Below are 23,458 nucleotides of genomic sequence, written 5' to 3'. Positions count from 1 at the left end.
AAAAAAAAGAGCAACGCTTGCGGTGCTGACGTATGTGATTTTATTTTTAAAATAGTAAAATATTAGTCCTACCGAATGATTTTCTAAGTCCAAAAAGGGCCATATATTCTTGAAAAACATGATTATAAGTCAGGAATGGAGTTATGTTTCTTTATGTACATAGTCAGCTTATGATGGTGACAACTGTTCAAGTTTCAAGCAATAGCTGAATAGTTTAGGAGAAAAGCTGACCTAACATAAACTTAACCATAAATCAGATATTTTCTAAGTCCAAAAGGGGCCTAAGTCTTGCAAAAAGTAGGGCAGAGTTATGTTTCTTGCTAGACATGGTCAGCTTATGATGCTGAACAAGTGTTGCAAGTTTTAAAGCAATAGCTTTGATAGTTTATGAGAAAAGCTGACTTAAACATATTACTCAACCAAGAAACTGATTTTCTAAGTCCAAAAGGGGCAATGATTCTTGAAAAAAGCAGGATGGAGTTATGTTTCTTGGTGTACTAGTGTTGCAAGTTTCAAAGCAATAGCTTTGATAGTTCAAGAGAAAAAGTTGACCTAAACATAAAACTTAACCAAGAAATCTGATATTTTCTAAGTCCAAAAGGGGCCATAAATCTTGCAAAAAGCAGGATGGAGTTATGATTCTTACTGTACAGGGTCAGTTTATGATGGTGAACAAGTGTTGCAAGTTTCAAAGCAACAGCTTTGACAGTTTAGGAGAAAAGCTGACCTAAACATAAAACTTAACCAAGAAAACTGATTTTCTAAGTCCAAAAGGGGCAATAATTCTTGCAAAAAGCAGGATGGAGTTATGTTTCTTGATGTACAGGGTCAGCTTATGATGGTGAACAAGTGTTGCAAGTTTCAAAGCAATAGCTTTGATAGTTTAGGAGAAAAGCTGACCTAAACATAAAACATAACCAGGCAACGCCGACGCCGATCAAGTGATGACAATAACTCATCATTTTTTTCCCCAAAAACCAGATGAGCTAAAAACCTCCCAAGTTTTAATGTTCAAATTAGAGCAAGTTTTATTCTGACAAACATGTATTATTCTGACATCAGACTGTCTGAAATTAAATATTTGTGTGTGCAGCACTGATATTCTACTGGGTAACATTAATTTAATAATGCAGAAGAATTTCTGTAATGATCAATGCCAACCTGCTGTATAGCGCCAAATACTTCAGCTCGACTGGAAACTCGTGCTGTGGATTTCTCTAGTATTTCGATATGGTTCTGTATCTTTGTAAGGACTTCTCGTACTTGGGGATCCGTACATATCTGGTTGAGGGTCTGAAATATACCAATAGTAAAACACTTACACAGCCACATTCTCATTTTTACAACACTTTTTTAACACCAAGGTCTGTATTTTGTTCAAAATCTGGAAGTTAAGAATAAAAAAAATTCAATCTGTATTAACTTTGTACTGCTAAGAACCAGCTGAGGTGCTTGTCTCTCTAAGTCAAATACATGCAGAGCTTCTTTACAATCTTTATAATTAACTAAATAATTTTAAATCCTTTTGATCTATTTACAATCTTTGCTAATTTAAGAATGAAAGAGCAAAAAGAACAGTTTGCATTTAAAATGTTCATGAATATTGGTTCAGGGCTTTGAGGACTTGAACCTTTTTTCTTCTTTTAAGCTGATATCATGGAACACTTTAATCTATCTGAGTTTTTATAATAGTTCATATCATTACAAGTGTCTGTATCATTTACGGCTTGTCTAAATTTCAGAAGTTATGGGGGGGGGGGGGATGGTTACTCTACTTCTCTAAGATTCACTCCCTGTTCTTCTAATCAGTAGCATTCAAATAAATTATTTACAACATTCAACTCTTATAAAACCTATTTTAACATCTGCATTTTTCTGGATGAACACAAACAACACCCTTTCTCACTGTTACTGTTTAAATCTGCAGACTCGGGGGAGACAACTATTTGCTATGTGCCTTACAGACACTTCAATCACAGTTGGTGAAGACCTCTTCACTTATTACAAGAATGTTTTACTGGTAACATTGTTAGAGCTACTTGTCAGACATTAGAAAAAAATGTGGAAAATGCCTACTTTTATTTGCAATGTGAAAAAAAAAATGAGAAAAGATGTTAACAAATACAGTCGAACTTCGATGGCTCGAACTTGAGCGTCCCGTGGAAATTAGTTCGAGTTTTCCGTTGTTCGAGCCATCCAGATGGCGGCCATTTTGAATTTGGGAATTCGAGGACATGATGTGTTACAAACCTTATGTCGTAATATATTGTCATATTGTACCTAAATGTGTGCATTATACGATGGTGAATAAAACACGAACGCTGAATTTTGCTTTATTATTTACTTTCAAACATGCCATAGATACGGAAAAAAAACACAGATAAAACACTAATATAATTATAAGAAGTTGGTGAAGACAGCATCAAATAGAAAGACATGAATAGCAAACCTTTATGAATCATAGTCCAGTATAAATATTATCAAAATTTTGTCGCGTGAGTGGAACGATGCTCCATCTACCATTTTTTAAACGTTGCGAAAATCACTTCCAAAGTTTAACTCTCGTCTACTTTCTTTATTTCTGGGCGAAAATGATGATAAATATATCTACTTGTTCCTTGCGCTTAGTTCTTTCAGACTGTAAATGCTTTTAAATATATTTCGTTTTTACTTTTCTGCAATTATACATTTTTCACTTTGGAGATAGAGCAAATCTGACAAAAATAGAAAAAAATGTTAAAGGTGTATTGCTCTATCGGGAGATAGAGCACTGTGAATTTACAAAATTGGACATAGTGCAAGATAATATTTTATTTAAATTGTATATTGAAAATAGTGCGAGAGCTCTTAAACAGTAAAGACAGTCACAGTTCTCATTTTGAAATTAAAGTAGGAATGGCTTTGGCTTTAGTATCATCAAACTGACACACTATCATAGGCCATATTGCAACTTTCAAGATTTTCTTTGAGGAGGAGGACTCCAGTTGCATTATTTTTGGCACGCACGGATATCTGGGTATATGACTTTCTTTGTGTAAACTGGATGGTTTCCTCACATGAAAAAATTGCGGTTTCAAACAGTGGTGAGGGGCAGATGTTCAAAGTCAGAAGATTTGAACTGATTTGCCAATGGTTTTACCATGCTGTCCGTATTGTTCAGGGTTAACTGAACTGCTACGCTATAGACATAATTGGCTATTAAACTAGGCACATTGGTCCTACTTATTTGCAGATGGGTATTCGTAAACCATATCGTAGTATTGTGTTAAACAGCAACAAAAATATTTTGAAGTTTAATTACTCAGTAACCGCAATTATTATTGTCAGCAATGAACAAAGATCTAAAATCTTTTTAGTCGTAACTATTCTATTTGCCAAATACAACTAGCTTTTCATTACACTGAGTAAGATTTCCCATGTTTAGTTATTAGTTGGCATTAAGTTATACATAATACATAATACTAAGCAATATAACAATACCTAATGACATTGTCTTTGCAACTAAATATTTTCATTAATAACTGTATTATTTCCCAAAACAACAGTTTTTATATTATGTTCAATTTTTGCATTTAACTGTACTTGTCAGTCATACCAGTTCTCTTTTACACAACACAATCAATGTTAAATTCATGTCTCTTTTTAGGTGGATTGTACGGCGTCCATCGTCTGTCTTCCTGCGTCAACATTATACTTAAAAATTTTCTCTTCTGAAACTACTTGTTACATTTATACCAAAACTTGGTCAGTAGAATTTTGGGATAGATCTCTATAAAGGTTGAACAAATGGTTAATCTTGGCCCCTTTGAGGACAGCTACTGCCAGATAGAGCAAACAAAATAGGAAAAACATTTAAGGAACTTCTCATGAACCGCTTGATGGATCTTTATCAAACATAGTCTGTAGTATCATTATAACATCCTCTCCCAAACTGGTTCAGATCGGGACGATTGGCCCCTTTGAGGGATTATCAGAGCTTAAATTAGAAATTCCCTTAAATGATTTTATCTCATGAACCACTCAATGGATCTTCTTCAAACCTGATTTATAGCATCATTATAAGAATCATCACCAAAATTGTTCTGTTAGGGGCGCTTGGTCCCTTTCAGGGGCTGTTAGAGTTCAAAATAGAAATACCTTTAAAAGACTACTCATGAACCATTTGATGGATATTCACCAAACTTGGTCTAGAGACCAGTATAAGGTCCTTTCTCAAATTTGTTGGATTAAGGGCACTAGACCTAAAGCTACAAATGCCTTTAAATGACTACTCCTCAACCGCTTGATGGATCTTCATCAAACTTTTATTAGGTTCTTTAACTAATTTATTCAGTTAGTGTGGCCTCTTTTAGGGGCTGCTAGAGTTGCAAAATAGAGATACCTTCTTACTAAATTCCTCTCTAACTCCTGAATGGGTCTTCATAAAACCTTGTCCGGAGCATCATTATAAGGTCCTTTACCATGTTATGTCTTATATCAAATCTATTCAAATAGGGACACTTTGGCCCTTTTAGGGGCCACTAGTGTTGAAAAAGAAATAACTTTAGATGATTTCTTTCGAAGGTTATGTGCTTTGATGCGTGACAGCAAAATGATAATAAAAAATAATGAACAGGCTAAAGGATTTTCACCAAACGTAGCTAGAAGCAAAGTCAGATAGTTTAGACTTTCTTCAGTTGAAGGACTCAGGCCCATTTAGCCCTCTTTTTAACTTTTCACATAATTCTGACAATTAATTTAAGGCTCAAAAATATTACATCGTAAATAATATGTCCCGATCATACCTTTCATACTAATATTACTGTATATATTCCATTTAGTTTCTGCATGTCGTTCTCAAATCTGGTGGCATACATTTCAACTTAATACTGAGTATCATAACAACAATTCATAGCATTTATTTTGCAACTAAACAGTTGCAGTCACAACACACATGTTTCATATTTGGTAAGTTACATCATGTGATGCTTAATTAGTTTTGTGGCATTGATTTTGATTCACACCAACCATTTGTAAAAAGTATTGACTACTTAAAATTTAAAAAAAAAAAAAAAAAAATATATATATATATATATTCTCTCTCACAAACACAATCATTATTTATAATCATCACAGTTTCTTCATGTACGTACTTTCATTTAGTGACTTGAATTTCAGCATTGTATTCCTTGTTGGATATTTGTCCTTGTTTTTTAAGTATTTAATTTTCAATTTTCTCTTTTGTCAAGGGTTGCAAGTTTAACGATAGGATTTTTGCATCTGGAAGTAGGGATATTGTACTGCCAGTTCTTGTTGTCATACGAATACTGCATTCAGCAAAATTTGCATAGCTAAAAAAGTGATCAACAAGAAAATTAGTTGGAGCCTTACTGTAACTTTGTAAAGTAAAATATGTTCTGTTTTTGGTTTTATTTCTATTGCTCTTAATAGACAATAACTTATTATCACAAATTTGCTTCTCGGAAACATGTTTGCAAATACCATTGTTTATATCAGTGGTATTTCTTAAGATACAGCTTCAGAATGACGAAAATAGTTTCTATCCGAAATACACATCAATACAGGTCTGTTGCAAATCTTGCATGTATTTTCTTGCCTATAGCTTAATTGACAATGCTATATGTTCGTAAAAGTAATAAAATGATAAAATAACCTGTATAAGCAATCTCACCTATGCATGTCGTGTAGATAGGCATTCTAAGTATATTTCAAATATGCTACAACTATGCCTATCCGCCATACTTTGTTGTGATCACATGCATGTAACTGTGCATTCTATTGGTTAAAATAGAGTTAGAGCAATTCTGGATTAAGTTAAATGGAGATAGAGCACTCCTTTACAAAGTCTAATGATGATCACATGATGTTCATTTATGTGTATGATTGGTCAGAATAATTTTAAACATTACAGTGCTTTAAGTCCTGGAGATGGAGTACTTTAATCGTTACTGTTACATTCAAACAGAGGACATAGAGCAAAGTATTACGCAGGATATTTCTCTATGACGTCAAAAGTTAGTTTTCTTGCTCCAGAACGATAGAGCTCGGCGAGACAAACAAAATGATGTAAAAATCTCATTTTTTCAAAAAATGGAGATAGAGCACTATAAGAATCAGGCGACGAAATATATTGCTTTCCAGTAGCCGACTTAGCTATCTCCCTGTTTCCGGGTCCTTTACTAACTTGTTCAGCCATGCTAAAGCAGTATGAAAGCTGACATCGGATCTCCCGTTTTTGTGCAGAATAAATAAAGACAGACATTACTCAATTATTTTAAATATTTTTTTCGCATAAATCAAAGCCCATTAAAGCATATTGCAGTGAACCAAAGTCACTTTGTTTAATTTGTTTGTCGTATACCGACGCTAATTACATAAGCGTGTGAAAATTACGCACGCGCTTGTTAAAGGGGAAGCTTGGCGAATGTCAGGCAGAGATGTGAAAAACTTTGTAAACACAAGCCATTCCGGCGACAAATTGTCTGTTCGACTGAATAGGTGTAATTATCACTGTAATTGAGCCGAGGGGACCACCAAATGAGTTCGAGAGTTCGAATTTTCTAAGTTCGAGCGATCCGAGGTAGAACTATATAGAATAAAGAAGGAATAATTCGGGACCGGGCGAAGAGTTCGAGCGATCCCAGGTATTCGAAAAATCCGAGTTCGAGCCATTGAAGTTCAATTGTATTTCAAACCTAATGAACACATTTGTGTTGCTGTTCCAACTAAATGAATATTGGTCATTATTCAGCATTGTTAAAAAATTAAACATTTACCAAAAAAAAAAAAAAAAAAAAAAAAAAAACAAAACTACAAGAGCTGGACCCCGATTGAAAAGTGACGGACATGTCTAAAGCCTTTTAATTCTGTGGTTTCAAGATCTTTTATAAATTCTAAACTTCAAAATTTGATACAAATCTGCTGCAACACTGACTTTTCATTATAAATGTGAAGAGATTTGATTGTCAATTTAGAAGTATTACCTCAAGACCAGAACGCAGACCTTGTAATTCCTTGTCGACATTCTGCTCTGCAATATCCCTTGACCGTTCCTGTATTTCCAGACGTTTCTCTAGTGTCTGAGAATCAGTCTTGAAGGCAAGTGAAAGACTCGTAAACTTACTCTGAAACAGACAGCACTAATATCAAAACACTGACACAGCTGTGTCACAGTTTTAGTATATATATTTTTCTATGAACAAAAGTATTTAGTGGAAAACAAGAGGGCCATGAAGGACTTCTATCGCTCATCTGACCTAGTTCTTGCCACAGGCAACCTAGTATCCCATCTGACCTTAAATGAGGTTGAACACTAACAAAACTTTTCAATTATTTGACTTAGTGACCTAGTTTTTGACTCTAGCTGACCAAGTTTTATCTTCTACTAGATTTCATAAAGATAGACATTCTGACAAAATTTCATGAGGATCAGGTGGTCTCTAGTATATAAACAATACTCCTAAATGAAATGTCCTAGTGACCTAATTTCTTTTACTGTGAAATCATAAATATTGTGGGGGAATAATTTTCGTGGATTTCGTGGTTGAGTCAATCCACGAACTGTAATCCCAACAAACAAGTAAAATTTCCATTCATTTTATGTTAATAAGTTGAAATCCATGAATTCATATCCCCACGAAATTGCCGTTTTGTCCAAAACCACGAAATTTCATACCCACGAAATTAAATGATTTCACAGTATCTGTTTTACATAGTCTTTCTGAACTTTACTTAGATTTCATAAAGACAAACACTGTGACAAAGTTCAAAGTTTCATGAGCATCAGGTAGAAAATGTAACTTCTGGAGTGTTAACAAGGTCTATAGTAAAACTGATGAGGATGAACGCAGGACAACCACAATAATAGTATGTGTTCAGACCGTATGTTTTGTTCAAAGGAGATAACTCTTGAAGCTATTCAAATTTTGTATAATCATGTCCTTTGTCGTCTCAAAACATACGCACAATAGGTCAATAGCTCACCTTGAGCACTTTGTGCTCAGGTGAACTATAACACAATCTAGCCACTTTGTACAAAATGAGATAATCTCATCTGCAACCGGAGACTTAAAATATGATCCCTTCGGAAGTGTTTTTCTCGATTTCAAAGAAAGACATTATCTGTATATTCATACTTTTTGAAAACTTCTAAATCTTAAAATATTCTGTTGAAAACATTAACAACCAACTTTATTTGTTATCAAAAAATTTCATCCCATACAGGGATCTATCTAGAAATAATAGTTTTATTCATGAATAACATGTACAGCTAGTGTTTAGTAGTTTGTTTGTGTTAAAGTCATAAAACGAGGAAGTTTCCCTTCAAGTATATTGTTTGATCTACATAAATGTGCAGATAAAAGAGCTGTAAATTTTCATAAAGGTGGGCAATAAATCAAGGTGACAATAATATGCCACCTACAACCTAGTATACAGAAGGGATATATAACTATAATTTTTGTCTTACATAAATCATTAACAACCAAGGTCAAGGTTAATGTCACATGAAACTGGGCCACAAACAAAGAGACTGTACAAACTTGAAGAGTAAATTTTCCAAACTAGGAAATCCCTCCCCTTCAACCCATCACACTATGTAAAAACTCACCAATTAAAAGTTAAATCTCCATAAACAAGCAACTGTGTTTTTTGAATAACTGTACTTTTATGTCTCAGAAATCAGATCGACAAATGGCCTATGGATGGACAAGTGAATATAACTTAGCCTACCCACTTCTATATAAATTTACTTTTGGCCTGGACTGAAAAAAAAAGATTGGAATGGGTTTCAGGGTGGTGTTGTGTAGTTATATGAAATATTTTACTCTACCTAAACATGAAAACAAAACAACTTAATTTTCTTCTATGAGTATGGCACAATTTTAGCTACGATAGTGTTACAGACTGCCATAGCCTGACAGGATCACATAAATATCATTGCCTGGCCTTAAACTGTATTGGGAAATGGTAAATCAATGGGTTTTAATGATGTAACACATTTTCCTGGAAAAATGGCACAGTCTAAACTAGGGACAAACTACTGAACAAATTACATTTAAGATCCAGACTGTACTGAATAAGCCAGGATGCAGATTTTATCTAATACCAGTCTATATATGTAACAATATACATGTCAATTCTCGTTAATAGTATCAGTATGTGTGAAAGTTGCTAATTTAAGCAACTCTAGATACATGAGAGATTTGTTTGTTTGTTTTGGGTTTAACGCCGTTTTTCAACAGTATTTCAGTCATGTAACGGCGGGCAGTTAACCTAACCAGTGTTCCTGGATTCTGTACCAGTACAAACCCACACTGGCCATAGCTTTATCAGATCAAGTGGTTCCAACGTTGTTTGAGCGGTGAATTTTACGCCGATCAGATGGAGAAATATGGCCGATACTACAAATTTCCGGTATTGTAAGTATGATTTAAAGGAATTTCTATCCGTTAAATAACGAATCAAATGAAAACGATGGGTGCACCTGGAGCGCAAATGTGTCTATGTTTTAGCACATGTGTCCATTTAGCTGAGATTTGTGCCGTTTATTCAAACACTTCTGTACAGTCCGGCGGGGGAAGGAGATTTTTGACAGTTTTTGACCATATCGCCTCAAATATAGTGTTTATCGGGAACAAGTAACTGTTAAAATGCTTTTTATGTAAAGGGCTACCTCTTAAAACAAAGCGTTTATATTTTCATAGAATTATTCAGGATTGTTTCTGAAAAATCGCCCGAAAACCTAATGCAACGCCGTTTCGAGTGGGTCGCTATGCAACGCAATCAAGTGGATACCGTTCTGTGTCTTACTTGCGAAGTCTTATCCATCTTAAAAACAGTCATTAAAGCCTAACAATGAATAAATTTAGAGAGTTTTATATCATTATAATGATCCAACCATTTCTAATATATTGTACTTTTACATTTTTATGCTCGCTTAACATTTAACATATTTTTGCGGACATTGTCAAAAACATCAACACAAAAACATAAAGCAAGGATGAACATCGAACAATATCATTAAGTAAATAATAGTAATAGTTCGTAAAAACAAGAACCAGTTCAAGGATATTTATCTCCTCCACGAATGGTACTGGACAGCATACCAAAAGCGGGTTGACTCTTTCAATCAGTATAGTTAACGTTGGTTACTTTTAGTCCCTTAAAACCAATACATGGCGATTTCATTACTGATTTGTTGTCAATTAAGCTGTTCATACAAAATAAATAAAATTTGGTCCATGATAAAAGTATTGATTAGTTGTTTGTATATATTTTCATTCATATACCTGGTGAAACGTTCATTTATTTTCAGAGAGATAAATCACAGAGAACGTTAAAATTGGCTAGGGAAAAGACAAGATTTTATTTGACTTCCATAAAACAGAAACGACGTAATAAAACTTTATGGTCGCCGTTCAAAAAATGAAAATACGAATGAAATACAGACACCAATGAAAAAAAAACGGACCAGTAATACTAATAGAGACGTTTCACCAAGCAAACGATTTAGAGCGTTTGCTCCATGTCCTCAAAGTGAAATAAAAAAAACACACACACACAAAAAACGAAAAGACTGCTAACTCCAACTTCAAGCACCAAAATATCAAGAAAAAACCTGTTCTGAATAAGATATTAGAAGAAAGAGTTTTATCTGATGAAATGTTTGAAGAATTAACAGAGGAAGAGACAGATTTTTTTGACATTGCAAGCGACAAGGCGACAACTTTCTGAAGCAAAAGATACATTATTTTACAATATTTCTAACTCTTATCAAATCGAATAAGTACCCGTTGGCAAACATCGCTTTTCTTTTTTAGTTAGAGACAGTTAAATAGTACAACTGTGACACGTCTCTCTTAGTATTGCTAGTCCGTTTATTTTCTTTCATTGGTGTCTGTATTTCATTCGTATTTTTGTTTTTGAAAGGCGACCATAGAGGTTTATTACGTCGTTTCTGTTTTACTGAGGACAAATAAAATCTTGCCTTTTTCCTGGCCAATTTTAACGTTCTCTGTGATTTATCTCTCTGAAAATAAATGAACGCTACACCAGGAATATGAATGAAGATATGTACAAACAACTAATCAATACTTTTATCATGGACCAAATTTTATTTATTTTGTATGAACAGATTAAATGCACAACAAATCAGTAATGAAATCGCAATGTATTGGTTTTAAGAGACTAAAAAGTAACCAACTGTAACTATACTGATTTAAAGAGTCAACCCGCTTTTGGTATGCTGTTCAGTACCATTCGTGGAGGAGATAAATATCCGTGTACTGGTTCTTGTTTTTACGAACTATTACTATTATTTACTTAATGATATTGTTCGATGTTCATCCTTGCTTTATGTTTTTGTGTTGATGTTTTTGACAATGTTCGCAAAAATATGTTAAATGTTAAGCGAGCATAAAAATGTAAAAGTACAATATATTAGAAATGGTGAGATCATTATAATGATTAAAACTCTCTAAAATTTATTCATTGTTAGGCTTTAATGACTGTTTTGAAGACGGATAAGACTTCGCAAGTAAGACACAGAACGGTATCCACTTGATTGCGTTGCATAGCGACCCACTCGAAACGGCGTTGCATAAGGTTTTCGGGCGATTTTTCAGAAACAACCCTGAAATATTCTATGAAATATAAACGCTTTGTTTAAAGAGGTAGTCCTTTACATAAAAAGTGTTTTAACAGTTACTTGTTCCCGATAAACACTATATTTGAGGCGATATGGTCAAAAACTGTCAAAATCTCCTTCCCCGCCCGGACTGTACAGAAGTGTTTGAATAAACGGCACAAATCTCAGCTAAATGGACACATGTGCTTAAACATAGACACATTTGCGCTCCAGGTGCACCCATCGTTTTCATTTGATTCATTATTTAACGGATAGAAATTCCTTTAAATCATACTTACAATACCGGAAATTTGTAGTATCGGCCATATTTCTCCATCTGATCGGCGTAAAATTCACCGCTCAAACAACGTTGGAACCACTTGATCTGATAAAGCTATGGCCAGTGTGAAACCTGTTCTCCGCAAGTAACTGCCAACTTCCCCACATGAATCAGAGGTGGAGGACTAATGATTTCAGACACAATGTCGTTTATCAAATAGTCACGGAGAACATACGCCCAGCCCGAGGATCGAACTCACGACCCCGCGATCCGTAGACCGACGCTCTACCTACTGAGCTAAGCGGGCGGGCTAGATACATGAGAGAGCAGTGATAGTAATTTTATTGACTGAGGAAGGCAGACTATGTATTGATAGAGAAATTTATTTATTACATACCTCTATCTCTTGGTCTGAGAGTTCCTCTGAACTGAAACATACAAAGAACAATTTGGTAATAAAGTGTTTAGGTATAGTTGTTATGTAAATGATAAAGTTAACAGCAAGCTCTTAACTTTCAACATGTGCTGTGAGAACTCCAGGTTCAGTACATCAGCACACCTGTCATAACCTTACAAGATGTTGTACCCCAGTAACAAACCTCAGGCAATATTGATATAGCCGATGTTGTACCCCAGTAACAAACCTCAGGCAATACTGATATAGCCGATGCTGTACCCCAGTAACAAACCTCAGGCAATACTGATATAGCCGATGCTGTACCCCAGTAACAAACCTCAGGCAATATTGATATAGCCGATGTTGTACCCCAGTAACAAACTTCAGGCAATACTGATATAGCCGATGTTGTACCCAAGTAAAAAACCTCAGTCAATATTGATACCCCAGTAACAAACCTCAGGCAATATTGATATAGCCGATACTGTACCCCAGTAACAAACCTCAGGCAATACTGATATAGCCGATGCTGTACCCCAGTAACAAACCTCAGGCAATACTGATATAGCCGATGCTGTACCCCAATCACAAACCTCAGGCAATATTGATATAGCCGATGCTGTACCCCAGTAACAAACCTCAGACAATATTGATATAGCCGATGTTGTACCCCAGTAACAAACCTCAGGCAATACTGATATAGCCTATGCTGTACCCCAGTAACAAACCTCAGGCAATAATGATATAGCCGATGTTGTACTGCAGTAACAAACCTCAGACAATACCGATATAGCTGATGTTGTACCCCAGTAACAAACCTCAGGCAATACCGATATAGCCGATGTTGTACCCCAGTTACAAACCTCAGGCAATACCGATATAGCCGATGTTGTACCCCAGTAACAAACCTCAGGCAATACTGATATAGCCGATGTAGTACCCCAGTAACAAACCTCAGGCAATACTGATATAGCCGATGCTGTACCCAAGTAACAAACCTCAGGCAATACTGATGTAGCCGCCGATGTTGTACCCCAGTAACAAACCTCAGGCAATATTGATATAGCCCAGCTCAACAAAATGTCTTTATATAACATGCCCTGTAAATTTCATAGATATCATTCCTCTATTCAGCAGTATGCACTTAACTCAATGGTTGCCAGTCAATAGCCAAAACTACTGCCCAAGGTCAGGAGGCCAATAGATTTTACCATTTTCTGGAAGTTTTGCTATACATGACATCAAAAATAGACATTCAGACATTTTTCTTCAAGTTTTGATTTATGCTGGCAAAATTTAGTGTTGTAACAATAGACTGGTCAGTTGTTCAAGCAAATCTTTTACAAATGTAATGCAATAGTTCTTATATTCAAATCACTCCCTAGGCTAAGTTTATTTATTTATTTATTTGGGTTTTACAGCACACCAACACAGTATAGAGTACATTTATCAAATTTACACATATACTACAATAACTCTATCTTGGCTGGGCAAACAGGATAAGAAAACCAAACTCTCAAAAAAAACAAACAAAAAAAAAACCAGTGAAAATCTAACATAAGTATGTATAAATGATCGTATCTTAAAGTTTTGAACAATAACCACCTTTAAAAACTCAACAGACAGAATACTGACTCTTTATGTCTCTTTACAGCAGCCCCATGTGTTGTGCAATGGACACATGTAACTCACTCTATATCTCTTGACAACAACCGCATGTCTTATGCAACAAACATTTACTAACTCTATGTTTCTTGACAGCAGCCACATGTCTTATGGAACAGCAGTATGTTCCCACTCTGTACATCTTTACAGGAGCCATATGTTTTGTGCAACAGACACATACTTTTTATGTCTTTTGACAGCAGTCATATGTCTTGTGCAACAGACACATACTTTTTACATCTTTTGAAAGCAGTCATATGTCTTGTGCAACAGACACATACTTTTTATGTCTTTTGACAGCAGTCATAAATAATTGTCTTGTGCAACAGACACATACTTTTTATATCTTTTGACAGCAGTCACATGTCTTGTCCAACAAACACATACTGAATCTTAATTCTTCTTGACAGCAGCCACATGTCTTGTGCAAAAGATACATACTGACTTTTTCTGTCTCTTGACAGCAGTCACGTGTCTTGTGAAATGACTCTTTGTGTCACTTGACAGCAGTCACATGCCTAGATTAGCTCACATGCCTTGTGCATCAGACACATGCTGACTTTTTATGTCACTTGACAGTAATCGCATGTCTTGTGCAAAAGATACATACTGACTGTATATATCAGTTCCATGCCCTGAATATTCAGGCATTGCAACTGTTAACAAAAGACAAGCTCTTCTGCATCTATCACAGAAGCTTTTGGTTCCAAATACATCCTCGAAGACGAAGAACTATATCACATTTGACTAGGTAGGTTTATTTACTGTGTGAAAATATTCTCAAAATAATTTCTTCTAAAGATACAATTCTCCTCAGTGGTCAGCTGCTGATAGCATCTACACAATATTCACTATCTTACAAAAATCAAACCTAGCACTGAAGTAGATTCTTGCAGTATCTTGATGGAAAATCAGTAGATTCTTGCAGTATCTTGACAGAAAATCAAAGTAATAAATGTTATTAAATCTTACAGACACCAGCTGTAATGATGAAGGGAAATGGCAGTTCTGGCCAAGCTATAAAAATATCTAGTATTCTATTCTGACCATTTACAGACATAAACAACAGTTAATGCAGGATTTCAGATGACAGAAATTACACTACAAGCTCCAGGAAATCTGAAATAGTATCTCATAAAATTATTTAGTCTGTGTTCTGATGGTATGTTTTGTTCACAGGGCTATTCGAATTTTGTATAATTATGTCCCTTTTCTTCTCAAAACATACGTAATCAGAGCCAAGACTGATGAAATCAGAAAATATAAAAGAATTTTTTTTTTTTTCTAAAAAAAAAAAAAGATTATCTAGTCGGTAGCCAGACTAAAAATTATTCTGTATCATTAAGGCACTTCCAAAAATTCTTGGGCATTACAGTAACTGTCAGACTGCAAAACCTTTGCCCAGGAAATGCCCTTGGCCTTGAGCAAAAGTATTGACCAGATAGTATGCATCAGTGACTGGCATCTTTCCTTAACAACTTAAAGTCAGCTTAAATGTTCCCTGGAAGACACAATGCCTTTACAATATTTCTGTATTCACTATGTATCTATTTCCCTCTTTTTAAAAATTAACTGCTGCAACTTCTCAATAAGCAAAACATTTTAACTGTTTCACAGACTTAATAAAATTTCGTTTTATGATAAAGGAGCTAAAACAAATATGAAGACTTTAACACCACAAGATTTAAGCTTACCCTTTACGAGCTCTAACTGCTTCCATCACCACCTGAGCAAATGCCATTTTAGTCATCCTGCAGCCCCGATCGAAAAGTCAATTAATCCTTTAAATTAATAATTTTTATCCAGGAAAATGGTTACCTTGAAGATTTCTTTTACCAGTTTATAAAGAGATGGCTGACTCAAAATATTTTTAACTTCAGCTCATTCTTCAGTTTTGTCAAATATTTATTTCAATCATACACACATAAATAAGTTCTGTTGTCTTCTTACTCTATACCTAATTTATCCAAAATATTACAAATTATCTAAAAAAAAAAGAAAGAAAAAGAACCAGCATCCATTCTTCTCATTTAAAGCAACAGAATCCACAAGAAACCGCTGTATAGAGAGAGAAAACCAATTCACCAAATGACAGGGTATAATAAACCGAAAATCTACTGCCATTCTGAAATCATTACCGATCAATACTCATAAAATAAAACCTTTACCCTATTCACAAAACATGCCTTGATAGTGTTTGAATTATTCTAGGTTTGTTACAGGCATGTTGTTACAGATCCAGTTAATGAAGAATCCTCAGATAAACCAATATAATATGATTTAGACGTGAGAATATGATCCATTTTTCAACTATTTCCAAAAAAAAATAATAAAAAAATGATTTATTAATACACAGGAGAAAAAATATGTTAACTGAGCAAAAAGCAATTAACATAGTATATGAATTTAAAAATTTCAAGGATGATACTTTTTTTTAACATTCTATCAAAATGACTAATATATTCATCAGTTTGCTATAAACTTAACAGCATTCATTTATGTTAACAAAAGGATAAGTACCGTGAAAATCAAACAAATTTTCCTGAATCAACCTTTCTAAGATATCATTTATTCATTTAATAAAATCATTAACTGTTAACTTATTATTTATAATCCACCCACATACACATAATGAAAATCCAAATGAAAATCAAAGTTCAACTTTATTAAATAACACAGTTTTAAACTCTTCACATCACATCTATTCCTGAATTGATACATTATCAAGTTGTTGAAATGACTTTTGTTAAAGGTGCCATAAATACAATATAATAGTCCAACAATTGAAGAAAGTGAAATTGCAATTGTCACTTTACAACTTCATGTCTCACAATCAAACAGATTATATTAGACTGTCCCAATATCACTGCTTCAACGAAAATAGTTATTTCTGTGCAGCTTACAGACTAGCTTATCCATGTTTCAAGAACTGTTTCCCTCTACTCTCCTGGGATAAATTCAACTGGAGTTAAGAAGCCAATAAAAATGTGATTAATTTAAACAAATACAGTCCCCAGACAATACCACAGAACACTATAAACTGTCTAAATTTACTGAGAAAAGTAGGGAAAAAATTGACAGTACTAATCTAAATCCATCCTGGCAGATTCTTGTTAACAATGTCACCATGGGATTCCTACATAGTCAATTACCAAGTGCCTGAGGAATCAATACCAGACCTCTTCTAATGAAATTTCATTGGTAATAGCCCAGACACTGTCACAAAATCCAAACAAGTCTGCTACTAAAACACAGTTCTAAAGACATTCCTGATGACAACATTGATTCAGCACAACTTTAGAATTTTTCACATTAAAGTTTTGAAGTCACAATGTTATCTTTCTTCTTTTAGTTCTAAACCCATCCATTCAGTATTTAATTCTGTTAGGTTTATTAAAACTGAACTTCTTAACCCTTAGCCTGCTGCAGGCGAATTTAACAGCCTTTGCAAACAGCTTGGAACCAGATCAGACGCCGATTAAATCGGCGTCTGATCAGGTTCCAAGCTGTTTGCTACTCTGACAATATTTCTTCCAATTTTGGAGCAAATTGAATGAACTTTACAATTTTAGCAGACGACATTTCCAGCAGACGACAATTTATCTAGCATGCTAAAGGTTAAAATCATTTATAAATTAAATTTGATCAATGTTTGGATCCATATAGGGCCTCCTCCATACAAATGATGTTCTTAAAAGATGGCAGAAATTGGTTGCTACATTATTGTCAGAGGAAATCAATCAGATATTCAGTCTTGGCGAAATCCTGTCAGACAGTCAGACCTCTCCGACAAAAAAAAAATTGGCTATGTCTGTCGTGAAGTCAGGGTGCTGAACCAATCTGACTAAAGTACTTGATCTTCTAAACGAAGATCTGAGAACAACCCATTCACATACGTCTTCTGTATATTTTGGATTTCCAGTATTGCTATTTTTATTTTAACCAATCAGACAACTTGTTCGAATGTCAAAGAGTAAGAAAAATGTGCAGTCATTCCAGGGTTCGAACCCGGGACCCCTTGCTTACAAAGCAAATGGCCTACTGACTGAGCTAACCGGCTATCTGACACAATATGACATAAGAATTATTAATATCAAAAGTCAAGGCTACAGGTAGATTTGCAAGATGTTGTAAGTTAAGCTCTGATTGGCTAGCGAAAGGGTCGTCAGAACGAGGCTATGAATAGGTCGTTCTCAGATCCTATGCGTAGCATAATAGGAGATGTACTTTAGTCAGACTGGGTGCTGAACCATATGTCCAATTCAGTACGGAGTGGGTTGGCTTTTACTACTGCCAATGTGTTTTTCACAATGCAGTTTTCTTACACACATATTCATTTTTCATCTATGTAATATCTAATTGTTTTTGTTTACAACATGTTTTTGGTTAGATGAGTTTCCATTCAGTCAAACTGCTTATCCTGGGTCATCTGAGTGAATGTCAATGTGAGACAAGTCTTAAAACTGTTTCACCTTGACTGGAACATGACATTTTTATATATAATTATACATGATATAAGTAAACACTGACCGGTGGTCTTGTAGTTAAAGTATTAGCCACTCAACCCATAGGTTATGGGTTCGAGCTCCACTGGGGTTGCAACTATGCTTTCTCATATGACAACAAAACTGGTTTTTCCTGGAAGCTGACTAGAAAGGGATTCAAATAAGCTCTATTATAAGCTTTCATCATAATCGAGCTAAAATAAATTTGTTTAAACTAAATTAAGAGCTTTGTTTCATAAACTAAATGAGCCGTGCCATGAGAAAACCAACATAGTGGGTTTGTGACCAGCATGGATCCAGACCAGCCTGCGCATCAGTGCAGTCTGGTCAGGATCCATGCTGTTCGCTAACAGTTTCTCTAATTACTATAGGCTTTGAAAGCAAACAGCATGGATCCTGAACAGACTGCACGGATGCGCAGGCTGGTCTGGATCCATGCTGGTCGCAAACCCACTATGTTGGTTTTCTCATGGCGTGGCTCATTAATGATTCTGAAATTTTCAACAAACAATTCTAGGAAGAATTTGAGGATGGATTTACATTGGTATGGTATTGTCACAGCACTTTGTTTAATGATGCCAAATGCATAAGTAAGTAATGGTTCAAAATTGTAAACCACTATCCACCTAATAACTAGCTGTAACATATCTCGCCTCTATAATATGATCTTCGGCTAAGTTACATTCCATCCAGTAATAAATTATCACTCAAACCAAGTTGTTTGAAAATATTTTAGTGAAGTAAAATTCTGTATGTGAAAAAAACAAGAACTGATCATAAATCTTAGGTTTGTCTCCAGAATCTCTATCTCTATAAATTGCATATAAATTGTCCATCCAATCTCTACCAGATAAAGAAAGATAAGATGGTAATTGGGTTCAATTTTGCCTTGATTCTTCTCTAGAAATCAGGCATGTAATTGTCCTATCTGATCATAATTAAGATAATGTTAAAGGTAACTAGTTATACCTATTACCCTGAAACACTGTCAACTGTAGTTAATAAACTGAAGTCACAATGTCATACTATATAATAAAACTGAAGAAGCATAAAAGGTTAATTTCCCTAAAGAAAACTGAGCATTACTCATAAAAAAACCTTAAAGTCATACAGACATACATATCAGCATTTTCTAATTCACAATGTGTGAGGAGTGCAAAATGATTTAAAGAATACAGAGTTGTTACATAACATACTAGCAAAGGTTTGGCAATTTTCTGTGATACCAATACAAACTCCTAAATGCAGACCAGGAAAAACAGAATTACCGAGTAATGGGCAAGCAAGAAAATACAGAAGTTCAACTAATGGGTACCTGAGAATTAATAAAGATACCTGTAGGGAGAAATTATAAACACAAGTCGAAATCTGACAGATAACTTCACATTAGGTGGGGAAAAGTTTATCTTTGCAATATACAGATCAGGTTGATAAAGCACTTTTACAGACTCCCTTCTGTCATTAGAGAAGGTAATCATATTTTAAGTCTTGATTAAATGTAAGATGATTACACCCAAGCTTGGTTAAACCCTTTCACAAATAATAGGGAGTATTTTTACAATTCTATTACTTTTTTTATCTTTTGAATTTGTAAGATATGAATCAAATCAAGGACTATAACTACATACTGAAGGAAAACTACCTAGAAAATAATTGTTTCAAGGGACAGTACTCCCAATATTCTTGTCAAAGTAACAATTTAAAGTTATCTCTCTTCCATGAAATATTGGTACTGGATATAATTTCAGAAACAAAATTTAACATCAAAGCAATTTTGACTTTATCTAACTTGCAAGAACATGAACGTAATATAGGTTAACCTTACCCGGCTAAATTTCTATAATAAACTTGTCCATCTTTCAACCTGGACAGCACCATTGACTGTTAAAAGGAGTGCTTACCAAAAAGATACTGACTGAATGGCAAACAGTGCAGACTGCACAGACGTGCAGGCTGATCAAAATCTACACTGTTCGCAAAGGCAGAATAAATCATGTCAAGCATAACGAGGGTTAACATAATTTAAAGACCAACTAAAGGATGACATATTTCAGCCAAGTCAAAATTATGACCTCAATGATCCTATACGCAAACTGCAGTCAAGGCAAAACATAACAAAACTCTGCAGCTGACACCAAGCTAGTCCTCTGATTATAACGAAAACTATTTTTCCTATCCTTTCACATAGTGTTGTTGATTAACAAATGATAGGTAGTCTATCATGTGACTGTGATACAAAAAAAGATATTATCAAAAGCAACACAAACCTTGGAGCAGCCTTAAATCTAAGCACCAAACTTTTAAGGTCTAATTTGGATCCCATCTTAATATCGCTAAAACTGCTGAATTATACTATACACCTTCAATATTCAAACCTTTGTTAAACCATGGGAAGATTTATGAACATTGTCACAATGAAATCAGATTTCAATGCATTACAGTATCTCATAACAACCCTCCTATAATATACTTACCCTATACTTTTATTTATACTGGATACAAAATGTTGAATTTTACTATTAAGCTCTATAATAGCCTCAGCTGTTATCAATCACATGCTTGAAATAAAGTAATAAAAGTTTTACAGTGTCACTGTAATGAAGATAATTTCAGCATAATAGATCTCACTTTGGTTCAAAACCTACGTTCATTATTTATTACAGGTGAAACAAACACAAACACACACACACACACTTGTAAGGGAGTTAAATCATGTATATTCAAAATATTTGTTCTAATGGGTTATTTTCCCACTTAGTGTACTTTAAACAGTTTTCAACATGAAACTGCCATAAAACTGAGATAGTTTAACTCCATCATCTTTAACAACATCATAGTAAACCATGCAATTGTCACAAAGATAACATTTTCGATTTTATAGGCTTTGTTGTTTAGTTCATCCAAATCTAATATTTCTTACAGCTGTAATGGTAGAGTATGAGCCCTAGGGTACATTGCAAAAACCATTTCCGGTACAAGGCAGAACCCTGGGTATGTCTGTCTGCCAGTACCTTCCACAAACATGCTCGTTAGTTTTATCACAAAAGAAAGGCTTCTATTTTAGAACCACAGCAGTACCCTTTACCCTTAGCCTCCTGGCGGCTAGTGATTCTGCCTTTCCCTTACGAAAATGAAATATGGAAACAGGCTGGCATTAAGCTGCAAGGTAACTGTCAATGATCTGGAAACAGTCTGTCAAAAAAAAGGTAACTGGAAATAATCTGACTCCTATATGGGAAAAAACTTCCAAGAAAAAAAGGTTAGCTGAAAATAACATGGGCACTATTTCCATATTATTACCAGTTTCTGGGCGCAACCTGCCAACTATATGACAATAAACTGGCACATAACAATCAGCATGTAAACACACCAAAAATATTGTCAGCTTGTTTCCAGTGTCTGGAAGAAATCTGGCAGGAAAATGGCAAGAAACTGGAAATAAAAAACATAATTTCTATAATCTAACTGATATGGCAACACACTGGAATTATAAAAAAATACGTAAGTGTCAATATGGTATGGATTTTTTGTCGGTCTGACCATACATTGGATATGAATTTACTCAGAGCAGATACTGACAATACACTGGTTACACACTGGCAATATATCCATCTTAGCAATTTTCACAACAAAACAAATATTACAAGACACCTTATAAAAATGGCCGAGTACTGGATTTTTTCCCTCCAAAATTATTTTCAGTTTTAGTTTTCCAGCATTGCTGGGCACATTGTAAAGGTACTTTTTCATCATTTTACAGTTATTTGTTTTCACTGTAACACAGATTTTGTCCTCAACAACTATTTGTGCTAAACAGATACAGAAAATTTAAAAGTCATGTATTTTCACTACCCTGTAAAATAAAATTGACTCACAAGCAAACGAAGGTTTTAAGTCTCGGACTGTACTGCACATTAATATCCATCATCATTCATCATATCCTGTGTTTATTTGTCGACTGCTGCGGGTGTCCCAGTAACTAGGGTAGGCAGCAGGTGGCTAGATTGTTTAACACCCAGTCTCCATGCTTCTCTGTCATGTGGGTCAAAGCTGTCAAGGTTGTAAGCCTTCAAGTCCCGCTTGACACATTCCAACCAGGTCTTTTTAGGTCTCCCACGTCCTTTGGAGTTTGGTATGGACATACTCAAGATCGAGTTGATGCATGAGGATGCACGAATGACATGGCCATACCACCTCAGGCGTCTGGTACGAATAGCCTCTGTCACCTCCTGTAACCCCAGCTTTGCGTACAGTGCTGCTATGGGTACGTCGTCATTGGGTTTGATGCCACAGATCCATCGGATCATTGACCTGTCGTTTCGACGGAGCCGCTGTAAATCTGGAGCAGAAGGCGCCCACGTTTCACTACCATGCAGTAGGGCAGAACGGACACATGCATTGAACACTTTTCCACGAGTCTTGAGGGATACATGCTTGGAAGTCAGAATTGGCAGGAGTTTCTTGAACTTTCCCCAGGCAGTACAACATCTGGAAATGATGGCAAGTTCACAGCCTCCACCAGCACACAGCATGTCGCCAAGATAGCAGAAACCGGCTTCCACGTCAAGCAGAGTACCATCCACATCTACTTGAGTGACTGGTCTACCATCAATTGGCCTTGCCTGGCCACAGCATCTAGGACATACGTATGATGGATTGGCGCTCAGTCTTCCAATGATGCCACTGCACTTCTTGTGAACCCAATGTCTGCACTTGGAACATTCGATGGAGTTTACCCCAACACCACTCCATTGATTAAACATTAATAAAGATAAATAAAAAAGAACCAATATACTGGCACTAAACTGGAAACAAACTAACCATACACTGACAATGCTATGGCAATACAATGGTAATAAAGACAATTTTCCTAGGGGAAATAAATAAGATTAGTAACACAGAGTACCAAGCGATATATTGGGATCACTTGTCCATCTGCCACACTTATGTTTAAGTGCTCATAACTTTGTATTGCATAAAGGAAT

The 23,458-nt window shown here is 35.2% G+C and overlaps 1 protein-coding gene across 11 annotated transcripts in view; it reads right to left on the bottom strand.

Moving 5' to 3' along the window:
• LOC123552875 (inositol 1,4,5-triphosphate receptor associated 1-like) overlaps positions 1–23,458 on the bottom strand; it is a 146,435-nt gene that overhangs the window by 28,139 nt on the left and 94,838 nt on the right. For all 11 annotated transcript variants that reach the window (XM_053541169.1, XM_053541168.1, XM_053541170.1 and 8 more), the window contains 3 exons: positions 12,304–12,334; positions 6,984–7,124; positions 1,162–1,293 (listed from right to left, as the gene is read on the bottom strand). In XM_053541169.1, the coding sequence (XP_053397144.1) occupies positions 1,162–1,293; positions 6,984–7,124; positions 12,304–12,334 (304 nt within the window). The remainder of the gene's footprint in view (positions 1–1,161; positions 1,294–6,983; positions 7,125–12,303; positions 12,335–23,458) is intronic.

The sequence above is a fragment of the Mercenaria mercenaria genome, chromosome 4 (genome assembly GCF_021730395.1).
Source record: "Mercenaria mercenaria strain notata chromosome 4, MADL_Memer_1, whole genome shotgun sequence".
In the NCBI taxonomy this organism is placed as follows: domain Eukaryota; kingdom Metazoa; phylum Mollusca; class Bivalvia; order Venerida; family Veneridae; genus Mercenaria; species Mercenaria mercenaria.
The sequence above is the reverse complement of the archived record's forward strand: the minus strand, read 5'-3'. Positions and strand labels throughout refer to the sequence as shown.